This window comes from Podarcis bocagei (assembly GCF_964188305.1).
Source record: "Podarcis bocagei genome assembly, chromosome: 12".
In the NCBI taxonomy this organism is placed as follows: Eukaryota; Metazoa; Chordata; class Lepidosauria; order Squamata; family Lacertidae; genus Podarcis; species Podarcis bocagei.
This window is the reverse complement of record NC_138137.1, coordinates 8,451,853-8,472,358: the sequence shown is the minus strand read 5'-3', so window position 1 is coordinate 8,472,358 and position 20,506 is coordinate 8,451,853. Positions and strand designations below refer to the sequence as shown.

Sequence of the window (20,506 nt, the reverse complement as noted above, 5' to 3'; positions counted from 1 at the left end):
GTTCTGTTTTGTTCACATATTAATGCAAAGCTACTTAATCCACACTTCCAAACCAGAATTTCAAAATTCACACATCTCTGAATTTTGCGATGCAATTCTCCAAGCAAACAATTTGTGCAAACATGCATATGTTAGGGAAATAGTTGCATTAAAATTCATATATTAGAAAACAGTATTAAAAATGCATTATATTAGGGGAAATTGCTCACAAAGATTATTAGCCAAACCTGCATACAAAACTGTGTTTGCAAGCAGAAATTTGCACTAGAACGCTGACAAATTTTCAAGAGGAAATTTGCAAATTATTGTGGATTGGAAAAGGGAGAAAATGAGAGAAGCAAAATTGAACAATCTTTCCATGCTAAAGTGTTTAATTTAACACTGCACTGTCTACTGTGGTGCGTCAGTTCCTCCACCAGTCCATGATAACACACACTGAGTACATTGTCTTCCACCTTAATATGTTTTGCAATTTAGTGGTATATAAATACTTTTATAAATAAAGAAATAAAATGTGCGGTTTTCTCAGATGTGAATCCAGCCAAGTTCAGTGAGTTTTGCTCTTAAATATGCATGCATCTGATTGCAGCCTTAGTCTTTAATTTTTTGGTTCCATTGCTATTCCTGCATTCAAAAGGAACAGAGGCGTTGTAAAAGAGTTTATCTGAGTGTTCACGTATTTCAAGTTTTACACTGGAGGTTTGTCTGCTGCTGCCACCTACTGGTCATTTTAAGGTTTGAAGTCAAGTTTTTTAAATTGATCCGTTACGTTGATTTCCTTGGTCTGTTGCATTTGGTAGACTAGCATGGCCTAAATTAGTTTTGCAGCTTTTATATGTCAGAGGAATTCTGCTGATCTTTTTGGGAATATGATTTTGCTGAGGAAAAGCAAACTCTGTAAGGCTTTAAATCTCAAGCATCTCATCAGAAGCAAAGTGTTTATTAAATTCGAAAAATAGGTTTATATCTCAATATAACCAGCTAGAGCAATTTTCTACCAGGATTATTAATTTCCCAAAGAGACTGCAATGTGTGGCACAACTGCATGTGCACCTACTCAGAAGTAAGTCCCTCAGAATTCAGTGAGACTACTCTCATGTAAATCTGCATAGTCCAAAAGTTCCTTGATGAAAACATGTCTGTTGTTTGGAATACCTTGGACCCTATTTTTCCAGTAAATTTTATTTCTACACCATCTTTGTGATCGGTTGCCTTTGTTTTTAAAGTGAAGATGTGTGTCCTTCTTTGGTATTTGCCTTAGCTTTGCTTTAGCAGCAGCAGTTAAAATCAGCAGGTAATTTATTAGCGTTACTATCGTGATCTTTGCTTTTACAGCCTTCCTTATGCCCTGTAACAAAAAAAGTTACGTAATTGTATTTACCTTTGCTGCTGTGGCCTTTGGACATCTGGAATTAATAATAAACCTGAAGTAGATTCACAGAGCACGACAGCAGAATGACTTCTTAGCAAGATCAATGTGCGACTATTTAAAAATGTAAAGTGTCAGGGAACTGACATCGGAGCTAGAGGCGGAGGGAAGGCTCTCAAATGATGCTGGAGAAGGGCCAAGCAGGGAGAGAGGCAGTTCAGCAGAGGGGGAAGCAAATCAACGTTACACCAGGCATAAAGGGGGGGCAGATGTGGGAATCGGCGAGAGGGCTACAGGACTCTTCACCGGACACCAGCGGGGAGAGCACGGGTCCTCCGCTACCCACGCCCACCCTGCGCAGAAGACTTCCGCGCAGAGAGAGTAGGAGGAGACTAGGTGTCAAACAACTTTTATGTTGGAAGAGGTTTAAGAAACGCCCACTGACGGATTCTGCTAGCGACTGAGGCAGCCACGAAGTGAAGGGCTGCCCAGACTGAAAGGGTTAGCAAGGCAACAAAGCCTGGAGAGGCGGCAACTTACGCACGAGCAACCCCATACCCATTACATAAAGCTTCAAAGGGAACGTCGCACTTGAAGAAGAGTCAGCGGTGGTAAATAGCTAGAGTTTAGCATGTGTGGGTCCCATGCACGTCCACCTCCTCATTTATGGAATGGTCTAGGGTTGTCCGGCTTCAGTCTAGTGATGGAATCTATTGTTTAAAAGCTGCAGGGCACCGTGTGTTTGTGAAGCCTATTCTGGTCTGGCAGAAGTGTCCATTATGAATACAGCGGCATAGAGGGTACCACTCTTCTGTGGGGTCACTCCTTTAACATTTAAAACATTGCTGTGTGAATTGTGTTCTTAATGTTGTTTGCCACCCTGGGATGTTTGGATCAAGGGTGGTGTACAAATTGAATGAAAATACAGTGGTGCCTCGCAGGACGAAAAGAATCCGTTCCGCGAGTCACTTTGTCTTGCGGTTTTTTCGTCTTGCGATGCAAGCCCATTAGCGGCTTAGCTGCTTAGCGCTATTAGCGGCTTAGCGGGCTTAGCAGATCAGCTGTTAAGCGGCTTAGCAGCTTAGGATCAGGTGATAAGTGGCTTAGCGGCTTGGGGAAAAGGGGGGGAGGAAAAAGACCCCGCAGGAACTCGCAAGACATTTTCGTCTTGCGAAGCAAGCCCATAGGAAATTCATTTTGCGAAGCGCCTCCAAAACGGAAAACCCTTTCGTCTAGTGGGTTTTCCGTCTTGCGAGGCATTCGTCTTGCGGGGCACCACTGTACATACATACATACACACATACCTGCTCAGCACCTACTTGAATGAGGCCAATCTGACTAGGTGATGACACAGGATCAACAACTGGAAGGTAAGGATAACAGGTCTCACTCGTGTGATGTTGGACTAATTATTATTATTATTATTATTATTATTATTATTATTATTATTATTATTATTATTATTATTTGTTATTTATACCCTGTCCATCTGGCTGAGCCTCCCCAGCCACTCTGGGCGGCTTCCAAAAATATATATATTAAAATACTGTAATACAACAAACATTAAAAGCTTCCCTAATAATAATAATAATAATAATAATAATAATAATAATAATAATAATACATTTTATTTATACCCCGCACTCCCTGGCCAGAGCCAGGCCCAGGGCAGCTAACAACAGTAAAATTACAGTAAAAACATAATGGGGGGGGACCCAATTTAAAATACAGGTTGAAATGCAATTTAAAATGCAGCCTCATCAAAACCCTAAGGGGAGGGAAACATAAGGGTCAGACTGAGTCCAAACCAAAGGCCAGGCGGAACAGCTCTGTCTTGCAGGCCCTGCAGAAAGATGTCAAGTCCTGCAGGGCCCTAGTCTCTTGTGACAGAGCATTCCACCAAGTCGGGGCCAGTACTGAAAAGGCCCTGGCCCTAGTTGCGACTGATCTAACCACCTTTCGAGCTGGGACCTCCCAAATGTTGTCATTTGTGGACCTTAAGGTCCTCCGCGGGGCATACAGGGGAGGCGGTCCCGTAGGTACATGGGTCCTAGACCACATAGGGCTTTAAAAGTCAAAACCAGCACCATTGTAGCAGCATTATGGGATGAATCTGCAGAAATGTGGCTCCTCTGGCACCTCTGGAAGAATACATGCCTGCACAACCTGCATTCATCCTACATGCATAGCAATTGGAAGAGTCTGGTTGCATATAAACTGCATATTCATAAGCACTGTACATGCCTGTGGCGTTTGCCCGTTCATTTAGAAAATGTTTGAAGGGGGGGAGAGAGATAGGGTTAAAAATATAGACCAATAGGAAAGCTGGAGGCGGAGCCTACCTGTGTATAAAAGGGCTTAGCCCGAGGTTTGAGTTAGTTGTTGGTGGGAGTTGTTGGTGGGTAGTTGGTTGGTTTCAGTGGGTTGGCTGGTTGGGAAAGGCAGTCGGAAATACAGTGGTGCCTCGCAAGACGAAATTAATCCGTTCCGTGAGTCTCTTCGTCTAGCGGTTTTTTTTGTCTTGCGAAGCCACCCTATTAGCGACTTAGCGGATTAGCGCTATTAAAGGCTTAGCGGCTATTAAAGGCTTAGCGGCTATTAAAGGCTTAGCGGATTAGCGGTTAAAAGGCTATTAGTGGCTTAGCAGCTTAGAAAAAGGGGGGGAGCGGAAAAAAATCGGAACACTCGCAAGACGTTTTCGTCTTGCAAAGCAAGCCCATAGGGAAAATCGTCTTGCGAAGCAGCTCAAAAACGGAAAACCCTTTCGTCTAGCGGGTTTTCCGTCTTGCGAGGCATTCGTCTTGCGGGGCACCACTGTAGAGAGGCAGTTAGGGTGAAGGACCCTTCCTTTGTTTTGTTTTGTTTTGTTTTGTTTTGTTTTGTTTATATAAATTTTTATTGGTTTTACAGGATTTTTAAAACAATACAAACATATAAAAAGACATAAAAACACGTATAGTTTCATTGGTTTTTTTCCCATAAACCTTGTTTCTCGGACTCCCCCATACCTCCCCTTTCTGCATCCCAATGTCCAAAATTTTCCAGCAACTTCTAAGTTAGTTCTGTCAAGCATATGTCTTCTTAATCTTTCCTTCAGTCTAATCTTATATCGCTGTAACCCTTTCATTCTCAAAACCTCGACATTCTAACATTCATCAAGTTTATAATAGTCCTTAAGATAGATTTTAAATTTCTTCCATTCTTCTTCCGCCGTCTCCTTCCCCTGGTCGAGGATTCTGCCAGTCATCTCAGCCAATGTCATATAGTCCATCACTTTCATCTGCCATTCTTCCAGAGTAGGTAGATCTTGTGTCTTCCAATACTTTGCGATAATTATTCTTGCTGCTGTCGTGGCATACATAAAAAAGATTCTATCTTTCTTTGACACCAATTGACCGACAATGCCCAAGAGAAAGGCCTCTGGTTTCTTAGGGAAAGTACATTTAAGTACCTTTTTCATTTCGTTATATATCATTTCCCAGAAAGCCTTAATCTTCGGGCACGTCCACCAAAGGTGATAGAAAGTACCTTCAGTTTCTTTACACTTCCAACACTTATTATCAGGCAAATGATAAATTTTTGCTAGCTTGACTGGGGTCATGTACCACCTATAGATCATTTTCATGATATTTTCCTTTAAGGCATTACATGCCGTAAATTTTATACCGGTGTTCCACAACCATTCCCAGTCAGCAAACATAATGTTATGACCAATGTCCTGTGCCCACTTAATCATAACCGATTTAACTGTTTCATCTTGTGTATTCCATTTCAGCAGCAAATTATACATTCTTGACAAATTCTTGGTATTGGGTTCTAACAATTCAGTTTCTAATTTTGATTTCTCCACCTGGAAGCCAATTTTTCTATCTTGTTTGTAAACCTCCATTATTTGATAATAATGGAGCCAATCTCGTACTTTAAGTTTCAATTTCTCATGACTTTGTAATTTCAATTTATCTCCATCTTGTTCCAAGATTTCCCAATACTTTGGCCATTCGGCCTCCATATTGAGTTTCTTCAATGCCTTAGCCTCCAAGGGTGACAACCATCTAGGGGTTTTGTTTTCCATCAAGTCTTTATATCTTATCCAAACATTAAATAGCGCTTTTCTGACAATGTGATTTTTAAAGGCCCTATGCACTTTGATTTTATCATACCATAGATAAGCATGCCAACCAAATGCATTATTGAAACCTTCTAAATCCAAGATATCTGTGTTCTCAAGGAGCATCCACTCTTTCAGCCAGCAAAACGCTGCTGCTTCATAGTACAGTTTTAAGTCCGGCAGGGCAAATCCCCCTCTTTCTTTTGCAACTGTAAGTACTTTAAATTTTATTCTGGGCTTTTTGCCCTGCCAAACAAATTTCGCAATGTCTTTCTGCCACCTCTTGAAACAGTCCATCTTGTCAAGAATCTGCAAAGTTTGAAACAAAAATAACATTCTAGGCAATACATTCATCTTGATAACTGCAATTCGGCCTAACATTGACAATTTCAAATTTGACCATATTTCTAGATCTTTTTTAATTTCTGACCAGCATTTTTCATAGTTGTCTTTATACAAGTTCAAATTTTTAGATGTCAAGTGAACCCCTAGGTATTTCACCTTCTTAACCACTGTCAAACCTGTTTCTTCTTGAAATTTCTCCTTCTCCATGACTGTTAAATTTTTTTCTAAAACTTTAGTCTTTTGTTTGTTCAGTTTAAATCTGGCTACCTGGCCAAATTGTTGAATTATCTCCAACACCCTTTTCGTACTAGTGTCTGGCTCTTGTAAAGTCAATACTAAGTCATCTGCAAAGGCCCTTAACTTGTTGTTTTGTTTTGTTTTGTTTTGTTTTGTTTTGTTTTGTTTTTTTCTGGGATCCTTGGAGCAATCAGGGAGTTGCTTCAAAGAGTCAAAATGACAGCAGTAACCGAATCGTTTATTTTGTCATGACAAAAACGGTACAGACGAGCGTTTACCCGATGTCTGCCCCCGAATTCTGAGCTAGCCAGCTTTTTATACATTTGCAGAATACAATACCACCTGATTTATTGTAAACCACCTGATTTATGGGAAATCAAAAGTTATAGCAAGTTCCTATTACCATGTAAGGTCTTGACTCCCTCCTTCCTGCCATGGCCCCACTACACCACGGCCATGTGCATTCCTGAGTTTGCTTATCTCTTTACAACCTTGAATAATAGACATTTGAGCCTGTTCCATCAATGCCAGCCTTGTTCTCCTGACAGACCTCTCCTTTCTCAGAAAGGCCTTTGGGGGGTTTGCTATGGCCCTACAAGGGCAGTTGGTTCTTGAGTGAGAGGAGGTAGAAGAGATAGAGAGGGGAAAATGAGACTAAGAAAGTAAAGAGCAACAACATTTGGAATGCCGGAAAGGTTTGTTTGTGTCTGAAATAAAATACACTCTTCTTTATTAATTGAGAACCTGACTAAGGCTGAAGTGATTTTACCGGGGAGGACCTGGTTGGTGGCAGCGGATGAGTGGTGTACGGGTCAATAGTCCGTGAGACGACTGGGGGCTCCATACGAATGCCACATTGCCCCACCCCCTTTTGGCAGTATCCCTAATTCCTTGGACAGAGCCTAGGCACAAACAGTTTGTACTTAGGTATAGGCTTTTTCTCAAGCTATGCATTGAGAGAGAGGAGTGAGCAGGTCCAGTCCTCCTTCCCTTATTATCTCCCTCTTTCTTCAGGCTGGCCCTCCTCCGTTCCTATCTGGTGCTAGGGACAAACAAAGGAACACCCTCTGGTGATTGCCCATGGACATACCCAAGATAATATGCTCCAACTTTAGAACTAAAATAAATAACACAGAACTGGAAAACATCTCTCTCTCTCTCTCTCTCTCTCTCTCTCTCTCTCTCTCGCTTGGCTGTCATGAGCAGCAGATGCTGAAATCACCTGAAATAAAAGCTGAAATAAAATTATCCAGTCATTTCGGTTACATACTTTACTTCTCACCCTTATTTTTCTAATTATAGACGTGACAAGAACAAACAGTTGCCAGTCTGACAGCAGTGGATTTCTGGAAGATCCTTCAGAGCCCTTACCTCTCCAGGTGAGTGGGGACCAAGCAGCCTAAACCTAAAAAAAGGATCACATTGTAATTTGGATCAAGGGTGTTCTGCTGATGGTGAGGTGGGCTTCCTTGTTGACATGCTAAATCCGGTTTCGGATGTCCATGAGAAATATATCACTTCTCGATTGCAGGAATTTTCAGCAGCTATTTTCTGACTGATAAAAGTCCCTTCTATACTGAGAAGTTCTAAGCCACGGGTAGGCAAACTAAGGCCTGGGGGCCGGATGTGGCCCAATCACCTTCTAAATCCGGCCCACGCATGGTCTGGGAATCAGTGTGTTTTTACATGAGTAGAATGTGTGCTTTTATTTAAAATGCATCTCTGGGTTATTTGTGGGGCATAGGAATTTGTTCATTATTTTTTTAAAAAATATATATAGTCTGGCCCACCACAAGGTCTGAGGGACAGTGGACCGGCCCCCTGCTGGAAAAGTTTGTTGACCCTTGTTCTAAGCCTAAATTTCAGGTGTGTTGGTGGTGCCCATGCTAATCTTCTGAGTGAGTTTCTTCTTCGCAGCTGAAGGCGTATGCCAACTGCAACACACACAGCACAATCCTAGACATGTTTACTCAGAAGTCAGCCCATAAGCTCAATGGGACTCAATGCATTCCAGGAATGCAGGATCCCTCCAGCTGCATGATTCTTTGATTCTACATGGACTCAGAAATAAGTCTAACTGATTTCAGTGGAGCTTACTTCCAGGCTGGAGTCCTAAACACCCTAGGAGGTACACCCCATAAACACAGTGGAGCTTATTTCTGAATAAGCAGTTGTGTGATTAAAAGAATAGGCCAAAGCCTTCCAATTCCACTGGCCTTCTACTGTTTGTGAGAAGCTGGGAGTAGGGATGCATGAATCTGTCAATTTGTTTCCCATTTCCCCAATTTTAAGTTCAATTTACCAACATTCTCATATCTGGATGTGATTTTTTAAAAAAATCAACAGAATTTTAGTACGTATGTCTCTTGACAGACACACATAGTTGTGTGCAGTTTTGCCTACTATATACAGTTCTCCCAAACAATTCCCCCTAATATTTTGCCATTTTGTATATTGTTTTCATATATGCATTTTTGTGCACACTCCCCTCATACAGACAGTTTTGTACCCTTTCATACGCTTAAATAAAAATAACTTTCAAAAAGCTAAAGTAAGCAATTGTGCTGGAAAAAATGGGTTGGATTCAGACTAAACAGCAGAATCCTATATATGTCTCCTCAGAAGAACACTGAGTTGAGGTGAGGATTACTCCCTAGTAAGTGGATATAGAATTGCAGCCGAACTGAACTTAGCTCTCAGTGGTTTCTCTTCATCTGACCTTACACCAGATTCACTCCATAGTAATGTTAAAGTTATTTTATTTTTCTTCCAGGGCTTGTCTCTGCCTGGTAATTTGAGACTTAGCTGCAGTTCCAAGGATTGTCAAGCATTCCTGCGACAGAAGAAAGATTCTGCTCTGACTAGCCAGGATCTTCTGCCCAGTGCTAGCATATCAAGAGCAGATGGCAGCAATGCTATCTCCTTGCCCAGCCTCAGCAGAGAACACACTTTTCAGGGAGAGGAGATATTTTATTCCATAAATGAAGAAGATGATATGTGTGAGACTTGCAGTGGTCCGTTTGAAAGCGCAGCTGAAGAAACCCTACAGGATATGGATGAGGAGGAGTTGCAAGGGCAACAGAAGAGAGAAGATAGTTGTGTACAAGGCTGCAGTTCACAACCTTGTCATACTGACAATACAAATCTGGGTGATGCTAGCCTTTTTGATAGGAACGACCTCTCCTCCTCTAGTGAAAGGCACCAAAGTGTAAGTTCTGCTCTCACAGAGGGAAGCTGTGCGACTGCCATGGGCCTCGGTGGCCACCAAATCAGTAAAGGTACAAGAGGAAGTGAAGAATGTTCGACTGAAGGGGAGGAAACGAGAGACGGGTGTGAAGAAGGTGTTCCCGAAAGTATTGCACAATGTGTGGAAGGAAAGTACTCTGTGAAGGTTTGTAGAAAGTTGGACTCTCTTGTTGTGGAGGATGTTGCAAGTGGGTGTCGGAAGACTGATATAAATGGGGAGGTTAGATCCTTGGATATATCTGGCGCACCCAAAATTGAGCGTGACACGGTGGCTGCACAACCAGAGATCAATGCCATCTTGAGAAGTCCTCTTCATGATTCTAGCCTTTCCCCTCACTGCTTTGAAGAGGGAGACATTAGAGCCTCAGACACATTGTCAACAGGTGCGGAACTGGGCGAAGAAGGAACAGGTGCTAAAACAAATACTAGCCTTTCAAAATCTGTCACTGTTCAGATGCCTTCGAGACTTATGTCAACGATGCGGAGCTTCTCACTGGGTGAAGCTGCTGTAAAAGGTCAATATCTGGATTTCACATCCAAGGATGAGCCTCAAATTGCATCAGTACCAGGTATGCCAAAAGAGGACGAGAAGCGAGTGAGAGAAGCTTCTATTCAGACTGAAAGGAGCCACAGAAAGAAAGCAGCTCTCTCCCTGTCTCAGAGCCTCCCTTCGTTTCATGGGCATGGGCATCTTGTGAAGTCTGCATCTCTGGATACAGGGCTTTATGGGAAATACAGATCTTACGGCCCGGAGCCTTTCAATGCCTGGTGTGCCCAGCATAGAGGTCCCTGCTACCCTTTGTGCTCCCATCACTGCTGTTTGCTGTGGCCTTTTCCTTTCGCTCCTTCATGCAGACATCCAGTGGCCTGCTTCTCATCTCATGCCACCATCGAACTGCAGCTTCTGAAAACTCTCAAGCTATTGCAGGACACAGCAATGAGAAATATTTCCTCGGTGAGTATATAACTCAGCGGGCTACCCAGCAAGTGTTCTGCTTGCTTCAGCCCATGAAACCTGTGTTCAAGTAAAATCTGCTATATATTTTGGAAAGTTGTTCATCTGCTTGCCATGCATTTGAGCACCTGGATCATAACCAAATTTGGCAAGATGGTTCTTGAGACCAAGCAGCAGGTTTTCATCTATGTTTGTGTATAATTGGGTGCCATTTTGAATCAAGATGGCAGACTGAACCTATCAAAACTGCCTTGATTATAACCACTGGTTTCAAAACGGCACTGATATTTTGCTTCCATAAAATTCCTGAGCTATGTCGGGTATGAGGTTGCTATTAATCAATACAGGGGTTTTAAAGAGCAGGTTAGGAAGCTGTCTTACACAGGGACAGACAATATGCCTAGCTAGTCCAACAATATAAACTCTGACCATCTCCAGGGGAAAACCACTGATTTTTCACATCACTTCCTATCTGACATTTTAACTTGAGATTCTTAGATGGCTTCACTTGCCCTTCCTTGCCCTTCTGATACTTCTAATGAGGGAATTGAGTGTGTCTGAGTGGCAAGTCTAATCACAATGTCTGTGGCCCTATTCAGACACGGATTTTATATATTCGAAACGTGGGGAGACAGAACCAGGATCTCAACTCTCTTGGCCAAACCTCTGAACACCTTGGTTCTTTTCGGAGATTTAGCTGAACTCTCAGAGGCTGGCAGTGGGGGCACCATGTGTGATCCTGTCCCCCTTTCCGTACATGCAATAAACATGGAATAGCTATCTGCACAGGGCTAGGGCCTCCAGGGAAAGGCATGCATAAAAGGCATGCATTCCTACATAAAGAAAGGAGACCCATTTACATGGCATTTTGCCAGTGGTGCCTGTTCCATATTTCACATCATGCTTCAAGGAGGGTCTAAATCAGGGGTCAGCAAACTTTTTCAGCAGGGGGCCAGTCCACTGTCCCTCATACATTGTGGGGGGCCGGACTATATTTTGGGGGGAAAATATGAACGAATTCCTATGCCCCACAAATAAACCAGAGATGTGTTTTAAATAAAAGAACACATTCTACTCATGTAAAAACACCAGGCAGGCCGCACAAATAACCCAGAGATGCATTTTAAATAAAAGGGCACATTCTACTCATGTAAAAACACGCTGGTTCCCGGACCGTATGCGGGCCAGAATTAGAAGGCGATTGGGCCGGATCCGGCCCCTGGGCCTTAGTTTGCCTACCCACGGTCTAAATATATGGCCTACATTGATTTCTTTGTATTTGAAACACAAGGTTGTAGCAGTTTCCCAGGGAGAGAGTCAGATGGGGCTGGATTTAACACGAGAGATAGGATTTGGTCGTGAGATATGGCTAAGGTTCAGGTTAAGAGAGAGGGTTTGATTGGAGTTGGGAGTTAGGGAGTGAGATAAGGAGGACTGGTTCTGAGTGAAGCTAAACACCCACACTGGGACTGAGCCTTGCAGCTTGGATAGGGAGACCAGGTTGAGGGTCTGGGGGAGGTATACAGGCAGGAGGGTCCTGGGATGGCTGAGTCTGAGGGAATTCAGGCTACCTGGGTCTCAGTCTAGCCAGGAGGAGAGAGTTCTTCTAGGTATGGAAGACTCCCAACCTAGTCACAAGGTCTGGGTCTCTTATACCATTTGGAATACCTCAGTTGTGGGATGGTTAAGAGAGTGGGTAACTGAGGAAGAAGATTGGAAGAAATTTAAAGACTATTTACAGAAGTATTGCAAAATTAATGAATGTTAGAATGATGTTTGAATGGAGTTAAGCGGTTTCTAGCTGTAATGAGATAAAAGAATATGGAAAATTGGATTTTTAAATAGGTAAAAATTTAATGTTATAATATATTAAGATCAAAGATCAGGATAATAAGGAGGGAAAGAAATTGCTGAATTAATTAATTGAATTGGAATACAAAAAAGGGAGGTATGAGGAGGTCAGGGAAACAAGGATATGAATGTAAGATATGGAAAGGTTGATTTTTTTTTGATTTTTTTATCTGTGTACCTATTCTGTATTTTTCTTGTATTTTTATTTTTGTTTTTTATTCTTGTATTTTATTCTTGTATTTTCTGTTTTTATGCAATTCCTTTTTCTGAAACTTCAATATATATATATATATATATATATATATATATATATATATATATATATATAAAGAGAGTGGGTAACTGAGGAGAAGTGCCCCTCGCTCATGAACCAAAGTATTACGCTGCAAAGGAAGTGGTATAGTGTTGAAAATATTTAACTGTAATATCTAAGCGACAGAAACAGAGTTGAGCATTTGACCATCAATTCTGGACACCTGAACATCTACCACCTGAAGTGTAACACCTGATTTTTAGTACAGTAACTGAAGTTTAAGAGGAACTGTGCCTATGCAGTGGTACCTCAGGTTACATATGCTTCAGGCTACAAATGCTTCAGGTTACAGACTCCGCTAACCCAGAAATAGTATCTCGGGTTAAGAACTTTGCTTCAGGATGAGAACAGAAATTGCGCAGCAGCAGCAGGAGGCCCCATTAGCTAAAGTGGTACTTCAGATTAAAAACAGTTTCAGGTTAAGAACGGACCTCCGGAACAAATTAAGTACTTAACCTGAGGTACCACTGCAGTAGTGTGTTTAAGTCTGAAACATCTTACAGTTAGTTAAAGTAAACAAGTTAACTTCTACCTGAAAAAACTCACTTCCTGACCCACTTTGTTTCATAAACCATTTTTGTTTAATAAAACTTTTTATTGTTTGTTTGATTATTTTCTGCCTCTCTAATCATTCAGTTTTCCCTCATACATGTCCCCCACTAGATAAGCTGCGGTAAATTGTAGAAACTCATGTAATTAGTGTACCGTGAGGTGGGTGCACTATAATTAATTGGGGGCAATTAGCGGGAGTGGATCCGCCACATTATTAATGGGTGGTATTAATTGGGTGGATTCGCTTACAGAGGCCTTAACCCCTAGTGGTTTGAATGTGAACAATAACTATCAGTAAGGAGGAAATGGGGTTCACAAGATTGAGATGCCTTTTGTGACATCTCCCCCACCCCACGGCCATGTCACAGTTTTTCTGGAATATTCCGACACTTGCAAATGCCCACTAGATGGCAATGTTTCATTAACTCGCTCACAACTGGCTAAGCCCTTTCGAACTTCATGGACAGTATCCTTTTTCTTTCTTGTGAGGACTGATAGAAAATGTTTTCCCCTCAGGAAACCTAAATGATAATGGAGTGGCTTGACAAGGCAGTACTGCACCACTGTACTTGCAGCAAAAGAGGAAAAATAGATCAGATGAAATAGCTCTGTTGGTAGAGACTCTTAATTTCAGGGCGTGGGTTTAACCCCCACATTGGGTAAAAAAAATCTGTATTGCAGGGGATTGGGCTAGCTGATCCTCATGGTCCCTTCCAACTTAATGCTTCTATGATTCTACTCCTGTTTCACACTTCATTCTATTAAATCATTATCTTATATGGCTTAAAAACAAAACCAGAAAGAGATTACTCTGTCCATATGTTCCTAACTTTGAGATGTGAGCATGCAATCTCGGGATCTTAGGTTCCCTTGACCAGGGCTGGATTTAGGTTTGTTGAGGCCCTAAGCTACTGAAGGTAATGGAGCCCTTTATATGTGATATTTTAGGGAGCAGGCCAGCATTCATAGCTGTCAACTTACACATTTGAAAATAAGGGACCAGCAGCCTCAAAAATAAGGGATCAGCAGCCAAAATAAGGGATTTTAGTCAACCAGCAGCCAAACGAAGCCTCAAGTGGTGGTTCCCATAGCGCAGCAACCCGGCAAAGGGGATGCAGCAAGGAAAACCACCGTCCCCTCTCCGCTGGGAAGCGCTGAGCAAAGGCGAGTCCCCAGGCAATGTGGCCAATTTGATCAGCACAAGGCATGCAAGCTCCACCCCCCAGTCATTCTTAAACTCCTTATTGGGTGAGCAACGCAGCCAAGCAACACAGTTGGAGCCTCCCTCCTCCCTGGCCGGCAGGGAGGGAGGGAGGGAGAGGAGCTGCTTCCTTTGAAACCCAGGAAATTTAAAGGACATCATCAATAAGGGACAGCAGCAGGACATGGCACTGGGATAAGGGACTGTCCTGCCAAATAAGGGACGGTTGACAGCTATGGGCCCATTATAGGAGCCTACACAACACAAAACACTGTTGCTGTATGTAGGTTTTATTTTATTTGTTTTTTATCTTATATTTTGGAAATGTACATCCAGGTGTTTTTTCCCTTTAAATTTTTTGGGGGCCCCAAGAGAGTGGGGCCCTAAGCTATAGCTTGTTTAGCTTATGCTGTACGTAAATCCACCACTGCGTTTGACACATGTACCAGAGAAGCAGTATGGGGAAAGGTGGCCTTTGATAAACTGGTGAATGTCTATGAAGAGACACAGATATCTGTTTAGGTTTATATAAGGTTACATGTGTATGTGTAGAAATCTGAATGTCTACCTATAAGAGCTGTGGCTATATGTTGAATTTGTTATGTACTGAAGTTCTCACCCTGGGCCAGCAGGGGGATACTGTAGGTAGTTTTCAGTCAGGTCCACATATGCAAATAAGGGATTGAAAGTGACCTTCAGCGACTGGATAGTTACAGAAAATGGTTACTGTTGCGTTCTAGTGGAGCTCTATATAAGCAGGCTGGCTGAAGCCTTCAGTTCTGTTCTGGCCTGTGAATAAACAAGAGCCGTTTGAAGAATCGCTGTGTCGTCTGATATGTTCGCCCACAACTTGACAGAATTGTTGCCTCTTCTTGCTCTTATGTTTAGTGCACGGTCCATGAAATCGAAGTCATGAGGAATTCGTGCCAGAAGTTTCGAGAACGGCTGGATGAGATTGAGCAGCACATGACGGAGCAAGAGGCTCTCTTTTCCAGTGCGATGTTAACGGAGGGGCGGTAATGTGCCTTCATTTCACTCCCCAGCCCTGAATTTGTGGCACCGTCATGTGCACCAGAAAAGCACACAAACACACACAACACATCTTATTATACATAGAAGGGCTCAGTACATGCTATTTAAACGGCGCAGTACATGCTATTTAAACTTCAGAGTGCTCTCCAAACAAAACAATCATGACAATGGCATAAATTGCATGCAGGGTGGTTTTTCTCCCACATGGCAGACCTGTCATCGCATTTCCTACAGCTGTGCAACATCTGCAGTGCCATTAGGGCGGTGTGAGGGAAATCTAACAATTACCCTTGGTGCCATGGCAAATAGGCGGTGGTCATATAATAAGCATAATTTGTACATGAATTAATGCACCAGCTTGATCTTAAAAGACTAGCACAGAGAGACAGAAGAACTGAATCCCATGGTTATGAATTTAATTTACTCAGATTATCGTGTTCCAGCTTTAATTCAGTCCTATGAACAAGAGTATTGACCCACTGTGTTGCCAAGTATAGGAAATGAATTGTGTCCAGGTGAGAATGTAATTAAACTTGGACACAATTGTCTTTGTAATATCTTTTGATGATGTTAAGGGAAGCGAAGGCCTCACTGAGGGTTGCCATTCTGTCTTTTGTCTTGTCCCCCTGCCGTCTACCACAGAGAGGAAAGAAGACAGTTGCAGGTTTTGCGGCAAGCTGTTCGCCGAGAGGTCGCTGAACTGGAAGGGCAGCTGCAGGATCGGGCTCGCCAGGTTAGGGAGGGAATTCTAATGGTACGTAACCAGAGCTCTTCAGCATCTGCACTGGCCTCCTGGACACAAATCACAGGCCTCTTTTCCTAAAGGACTTAAGGCCACGTAACTCAAGAGGTCAAGCATTTTGGTCAGACAAGGGACTAGCAACCAGCTAGGCCTCATGAACCCTGTTGTGTGAGGGAAATTGGGATTTGCCTGGTGTAGGAGCACCACATATATATGTGGTAGAAAGCAGGGCTTTTTTTCCAGCCAGAACTCAGTTCCGGCGCCTCTCAGGTGGGCGCCATTGCCATTGTAAGAGAAGGCAAAGGTAAAAAGGTAAAGGACCAGTCAAAGGTGACTGGGGTTGCAGCGCTCATTTCACTTTCAGGCCAAGGGAGCCAGCGTTTGTCCACAGGCAGCTTTCTCGGTCATGTGGCCAGCAGGAGCAAACCGCTTCTGGCGCAACAGAACACCATGACACGAACCAGAGCGCACAGAAACGCCATTTACCTTCCTGCCACAGTGGTGCCTATTTATCTACTTGCACTGGTGTGCTTTCGAACTGCTAGGTTGGCAGGAGCTGGCTCAGAGCAACGGGAGCTCACCCTGTTGCGGGGATTCGAACCACCAACCTTCTGATCGGCAAGCCCAAGAGGCTCAGTGGTTTAGACCACAGCGCCACCCGTGCCCCTATTGTAAGAGGTGTTCCTGGTGAGTTCCGGCACCTCTTTTTCTGGAAAAATAGCTCTGGTAGAAAGCAAACAACAGCTCAGCAGTTAGTAGCAGCTGGTGTGATGGGACAGAGTCAGCCCTTCTGACATGAACAAACTGGTGCAGCCAATCTGGCATTCCAGATGGTACATCAGCAGAACCCTAACATTGCTTCCACCCTGCCCCAGTGATGCTGCAGTGGCAAAGGTGTAAAGTTGTTGTTGTTGTATTTTATTTATACCCTGCCCATCTGGCTGGGTTTCCCCAACCACTCTGGAGAAGGTGGTGACTCTGTGGTTCCAACACAACAGCTGCTACTCTGAGTAGTTCTGTTGGTTCTTTGCAGATTAGTTGCGCTGCAGAAAGCGTGCTGTGGAGACCACATATTTAAGAAATGCAAAATAACTTTTGCTAGGTTTTAAAAACAAAAAGTCCTTTTACACTAAATTACAATATTTAATAAGCATGACCCATCCATCAGGGTACTACATGCTGCTCTTTATATTCCATACCCAACAGCTTACTTACCGCAACTTAACAGCACCTGCTATACTGCTTCACAGCTGCAAAACTAGGTCACGTTATTTGCTCTGGCCTTTAAAGAAATACACATCTTGTGAAACAATAATGAACCTTAAAATTTAAAGAGACCATTCAGCAAGTTCATGGATGCTGCAAGTTATCAGGCAACACCTGAACACCCTAAGCAATAGGGCTTAGGGCTTAGCAGAAGCAAAATCCAGGAGCTATTCTATACCAGTTGTTACACAGAAGGACTTCTGCTTTAGCTTTGAACTTATGCATTCTCCTCTCCCTTCTCCTCCTCCTCCTCCTCCTCCTACATGGGTTTGGAAACTATGTAATCTATAACTTCTCATTTTGTCCAAACTAGAGAATCGTACTAACTATGGTTAGTCTAAACAAACCCGCTTCAAAAACCATGGTTTGTAGTACACTTCCTTTGAAACAGACCATAGTTACTGTTAATTCCTATAGACAAATAACCCTGAGGCTCATTCATGTAGCGCTAAACCATGGACTCGGCTAGACTGGCAAAGAAAAAGTGATTTATATGTGTTGTATATGTTTAAATTTACAATGCTTTAAACTGAAACGCTTCTTTGGTGTGTCTGGATCCAGTCCTTGTTTAACTAGGGTTGCCATATTCCAGACAAAAGAGTTGTTGACCTTTTTTCAGAGGGTGGGGAAATCTAAAAAAAGAAAATAATTTTTTCGGCTAGAAGAAAATAGGGGGGGTTTTTTTTGCTAGTTTTAAGAAAATCAGCAAAAATAACCCCACTTACAACATGGGTTGCCATACACCCGGGTTTTCCTAGACATTTAAAGCGGACATTAAACATTCTGCCAGGACACCATTTTGGGGATCAAAATCCTGGCAAAAGCCAGGATTTTCCGAACGTATGGCAGCCCTAGTTTAACATTATATCTGAACATCGTCGTCGTACTACTGAGTGGTCCCATCTCTCTCTCTTTTAAATCAATATATCTCTGTGTTTCACACATCTCTTTGCAGCAGCTGAATCAGCTATTAGGCGAACAGTCCAACCTGTGCTCAGAACTTGGAATACCCAATCGGACGGAAGAAGGAGAGCCTAAAACCGGGCACGCTCACAGTACTCTTCCAGATGCTGCTGACGATTTCTTTTCCAGAGCTGGGTATTCCAATAATATCCACCACAGGCCTCCGAGTAGGAGTGCAACAGTCCCCTCAAGCCCCTCCAGCACTTTAGTCAGACAAACGGAGCTGAAGGCATCAACCTCTCTCGCAAGCGGCAAGGCCAATTCTGCGTCGGACCCCAAGGAACTTCACACCAGTAAAAAAGAAGTCAAAAGTCAAAAGATAGACTTCAAGGCCTTCATCCAGAATGTAAGAATCAAGTTGCATTCTGGTTCCTACCAGGGGTGGAACCTCTATTCTCCAGGGCCTTTTAGGGTGGGCAGAGGAAGCACTCAAGTCATAGCTGTCAACTTTCCCCTTTTCTTGCGAGGAATCCTATTCGGAATAAGGGAATTTCCCTTAAAAAAAAGGGAATGTTGACAGCTATGACTCAAGTTCCTTGTCGAGTAGGAACCGTCTTGAATAGTGCTGCACAGCTTTGAGTGTATAGGCTACATTTTTTGTGGTTGGTTCGCTCTTAACTCTTCTTATTTCTCTCGTTCTCTCTGTCAGCTGAAGAAATCTTTCCGAAATTCTTTCAGCAACGATGCAGCAGAAGGAAAAGACTGAGGCGGGGCAATTCCCCCTGACCCGATACCCCAGGATGTTTTCTTGCAAGAACTACCTCAAAGGATTGAAGAGGATTTCCCATAAATGTTCAAAATGGTTTTTTGTTTTTTTGTTTTTTTGCGAGAGAGCATGTCGAATAGAGATGTATTCTGGGGAAAGTCCTGGAGGACGAGTGTCGAGAGGCGAGTGCCGAAGAAGTCGTCGTAAGAGATTTATTGAAGGCAATATCTAGATGGCTCTTTTGTTATTGAAGATTTTGTGGTCTTTAATAAGGCCCGCCTAGTCCAGTGTTCTGTTCCCACATTGCCCAACCAGGTGCCTTAACCCTCTTTCTTATAGGACTAGTGCCAGGAACAAAGGGAACCATTAGTTAGCCATTTTGTGGTTTGCTCCAATACGGAAGGCTGTCTCTGAACATTTGATTTCCAGCTACGAGGCACCACCTATTGGTAGGTATTTAAAATAGCAGAGACAAGAACTCTTCTCACAGCTATGACACCAGAAATCTACTTCTTAATGGGGGCTGTATTTCTACAGTATATGCTTGGAATATTAATTTTTGTTTTACTCCAGGAATGTGTTTTGTGGATTCTTCAGGAAAAAAATGTCTAGATTTGGCCTTTTTTCAGTTTAACATTTTGAAAGTTTCCTGGCCTAATAATCAAACCCAGTAAAAGAAGAAAGAAAAAGAGATGCCACGACCCTGCCTAAATCTCTCTATGCTTTAATTTGGAACTAATACATATTCTGCTTTTTCAAAATATTTTTTTCCCCAGGCATCTTTATTGAAAGTTAAAAAGTACATAATTATATGTGCACTAAACATGGTGAGCTTGTATAAATCTTTCGCCTTTTACTTTCCCAAAATCTTGCGACTCCCTTTCTGCTTCCTATGGACTAATCCTCTCTTTTAGAAAAGTTTGAAATCAAATGTGTCGGCCTTTGTTTGCAGTTTCCCAAAATCTTATACAGTGGAATCTCGGTTTTCGAATGTAATCCATTCCGGAAGACAGTTTGACTTCCGAAACGTTTGAAAACCAAAACCTCAATACAGAAGCCTCAAAATGGAAAAATTTATACAGAGAACTCAATACAGAAGCCGCCTCGGAAGTTTGACTTCTGAGGCGTGTTCGAAAGTGGAAGCATTTCCTTCTGGGTTTCTGGCGTTCAAGTTCCGAAACATTTGTCAACAGAGACGTTTGGAAACCAAGGTATGTTGTACTACATAGCTAGGGATGAACACAAGAATAAAATCTGCCTTGGGCTGGTTTCTCACAGGATATCCTACCTGACAAATCCAGATATGTCTTTGAAAAGCTGCACATATTTTTATTTTTTGACATAAATTTTAGGAAGCAGTGGCGTAGCGTGGGGGGTGCAGGGGGGCCGTCCGCAAAGGGCGCAACATCGGGGGGGGGCGCTCACACTCGCAGCTCTCTGCCCCTACCTGGCTCACTCACTCTCTCTCAGCGCTGTCACAGATTTCGCAAAAAATTCGCTATTGTCACACGGATCCTCCTCCTAGCCAATCAGGAACTAATCTAGTGGAAGAGACTCGAGTGCTAAAACCCACGGGTTAGGGGGTGCAAATTACTTGCCTTGCCCCGGGTGCTGACAACC

General features: G+C 42.8%; 1 protein-coding gene across 2 annotated transcripts in view; it reads left to right on the top strand.

Annotated features, from left to right (window-relative positions):
- The window catches only part of ITPRID1 (ITPR interacting domain containing 1), a 67,279-nt gene extending 47,632 nt beyond the window's left edge, over positions 1–19,647 (top strand). The window contains exons 10-15 of one of the 2 annotated variants that reach the window (XM_081165102.1): positions 7,362–7,438; positions 8,833–10,260; positions 15,066–15,193; positions 15,852–15,963; positions 18,176–18,526; positions 18,830–19,647. In XM_081165102.1, the coding sequence (XP_081021228.1) occupies positions 7,362–7,438; positions 8,833–10,260; positions 15,066–15,193; positions 15,852–15,963; positions 18,176–18,526; positions 18,830–18,886 (2,153 nt within the window). In that variant the 3' untranslated portion in view covers positions 18,887–19,647. Of the gene's footprint in view, positions 1–7,361; positions 7,439–8,832; positions 10,261–15,065; positions 15,194–15,851; positions 15,964–18,172; positions 18,527–18,829 lie in introns of both variants that reach the window. The other variant, XM_081165101.1, reaches the window with a different exon arrangement.
- Positions 19,648–20,506: the final 859 nt, after the last annotated feature.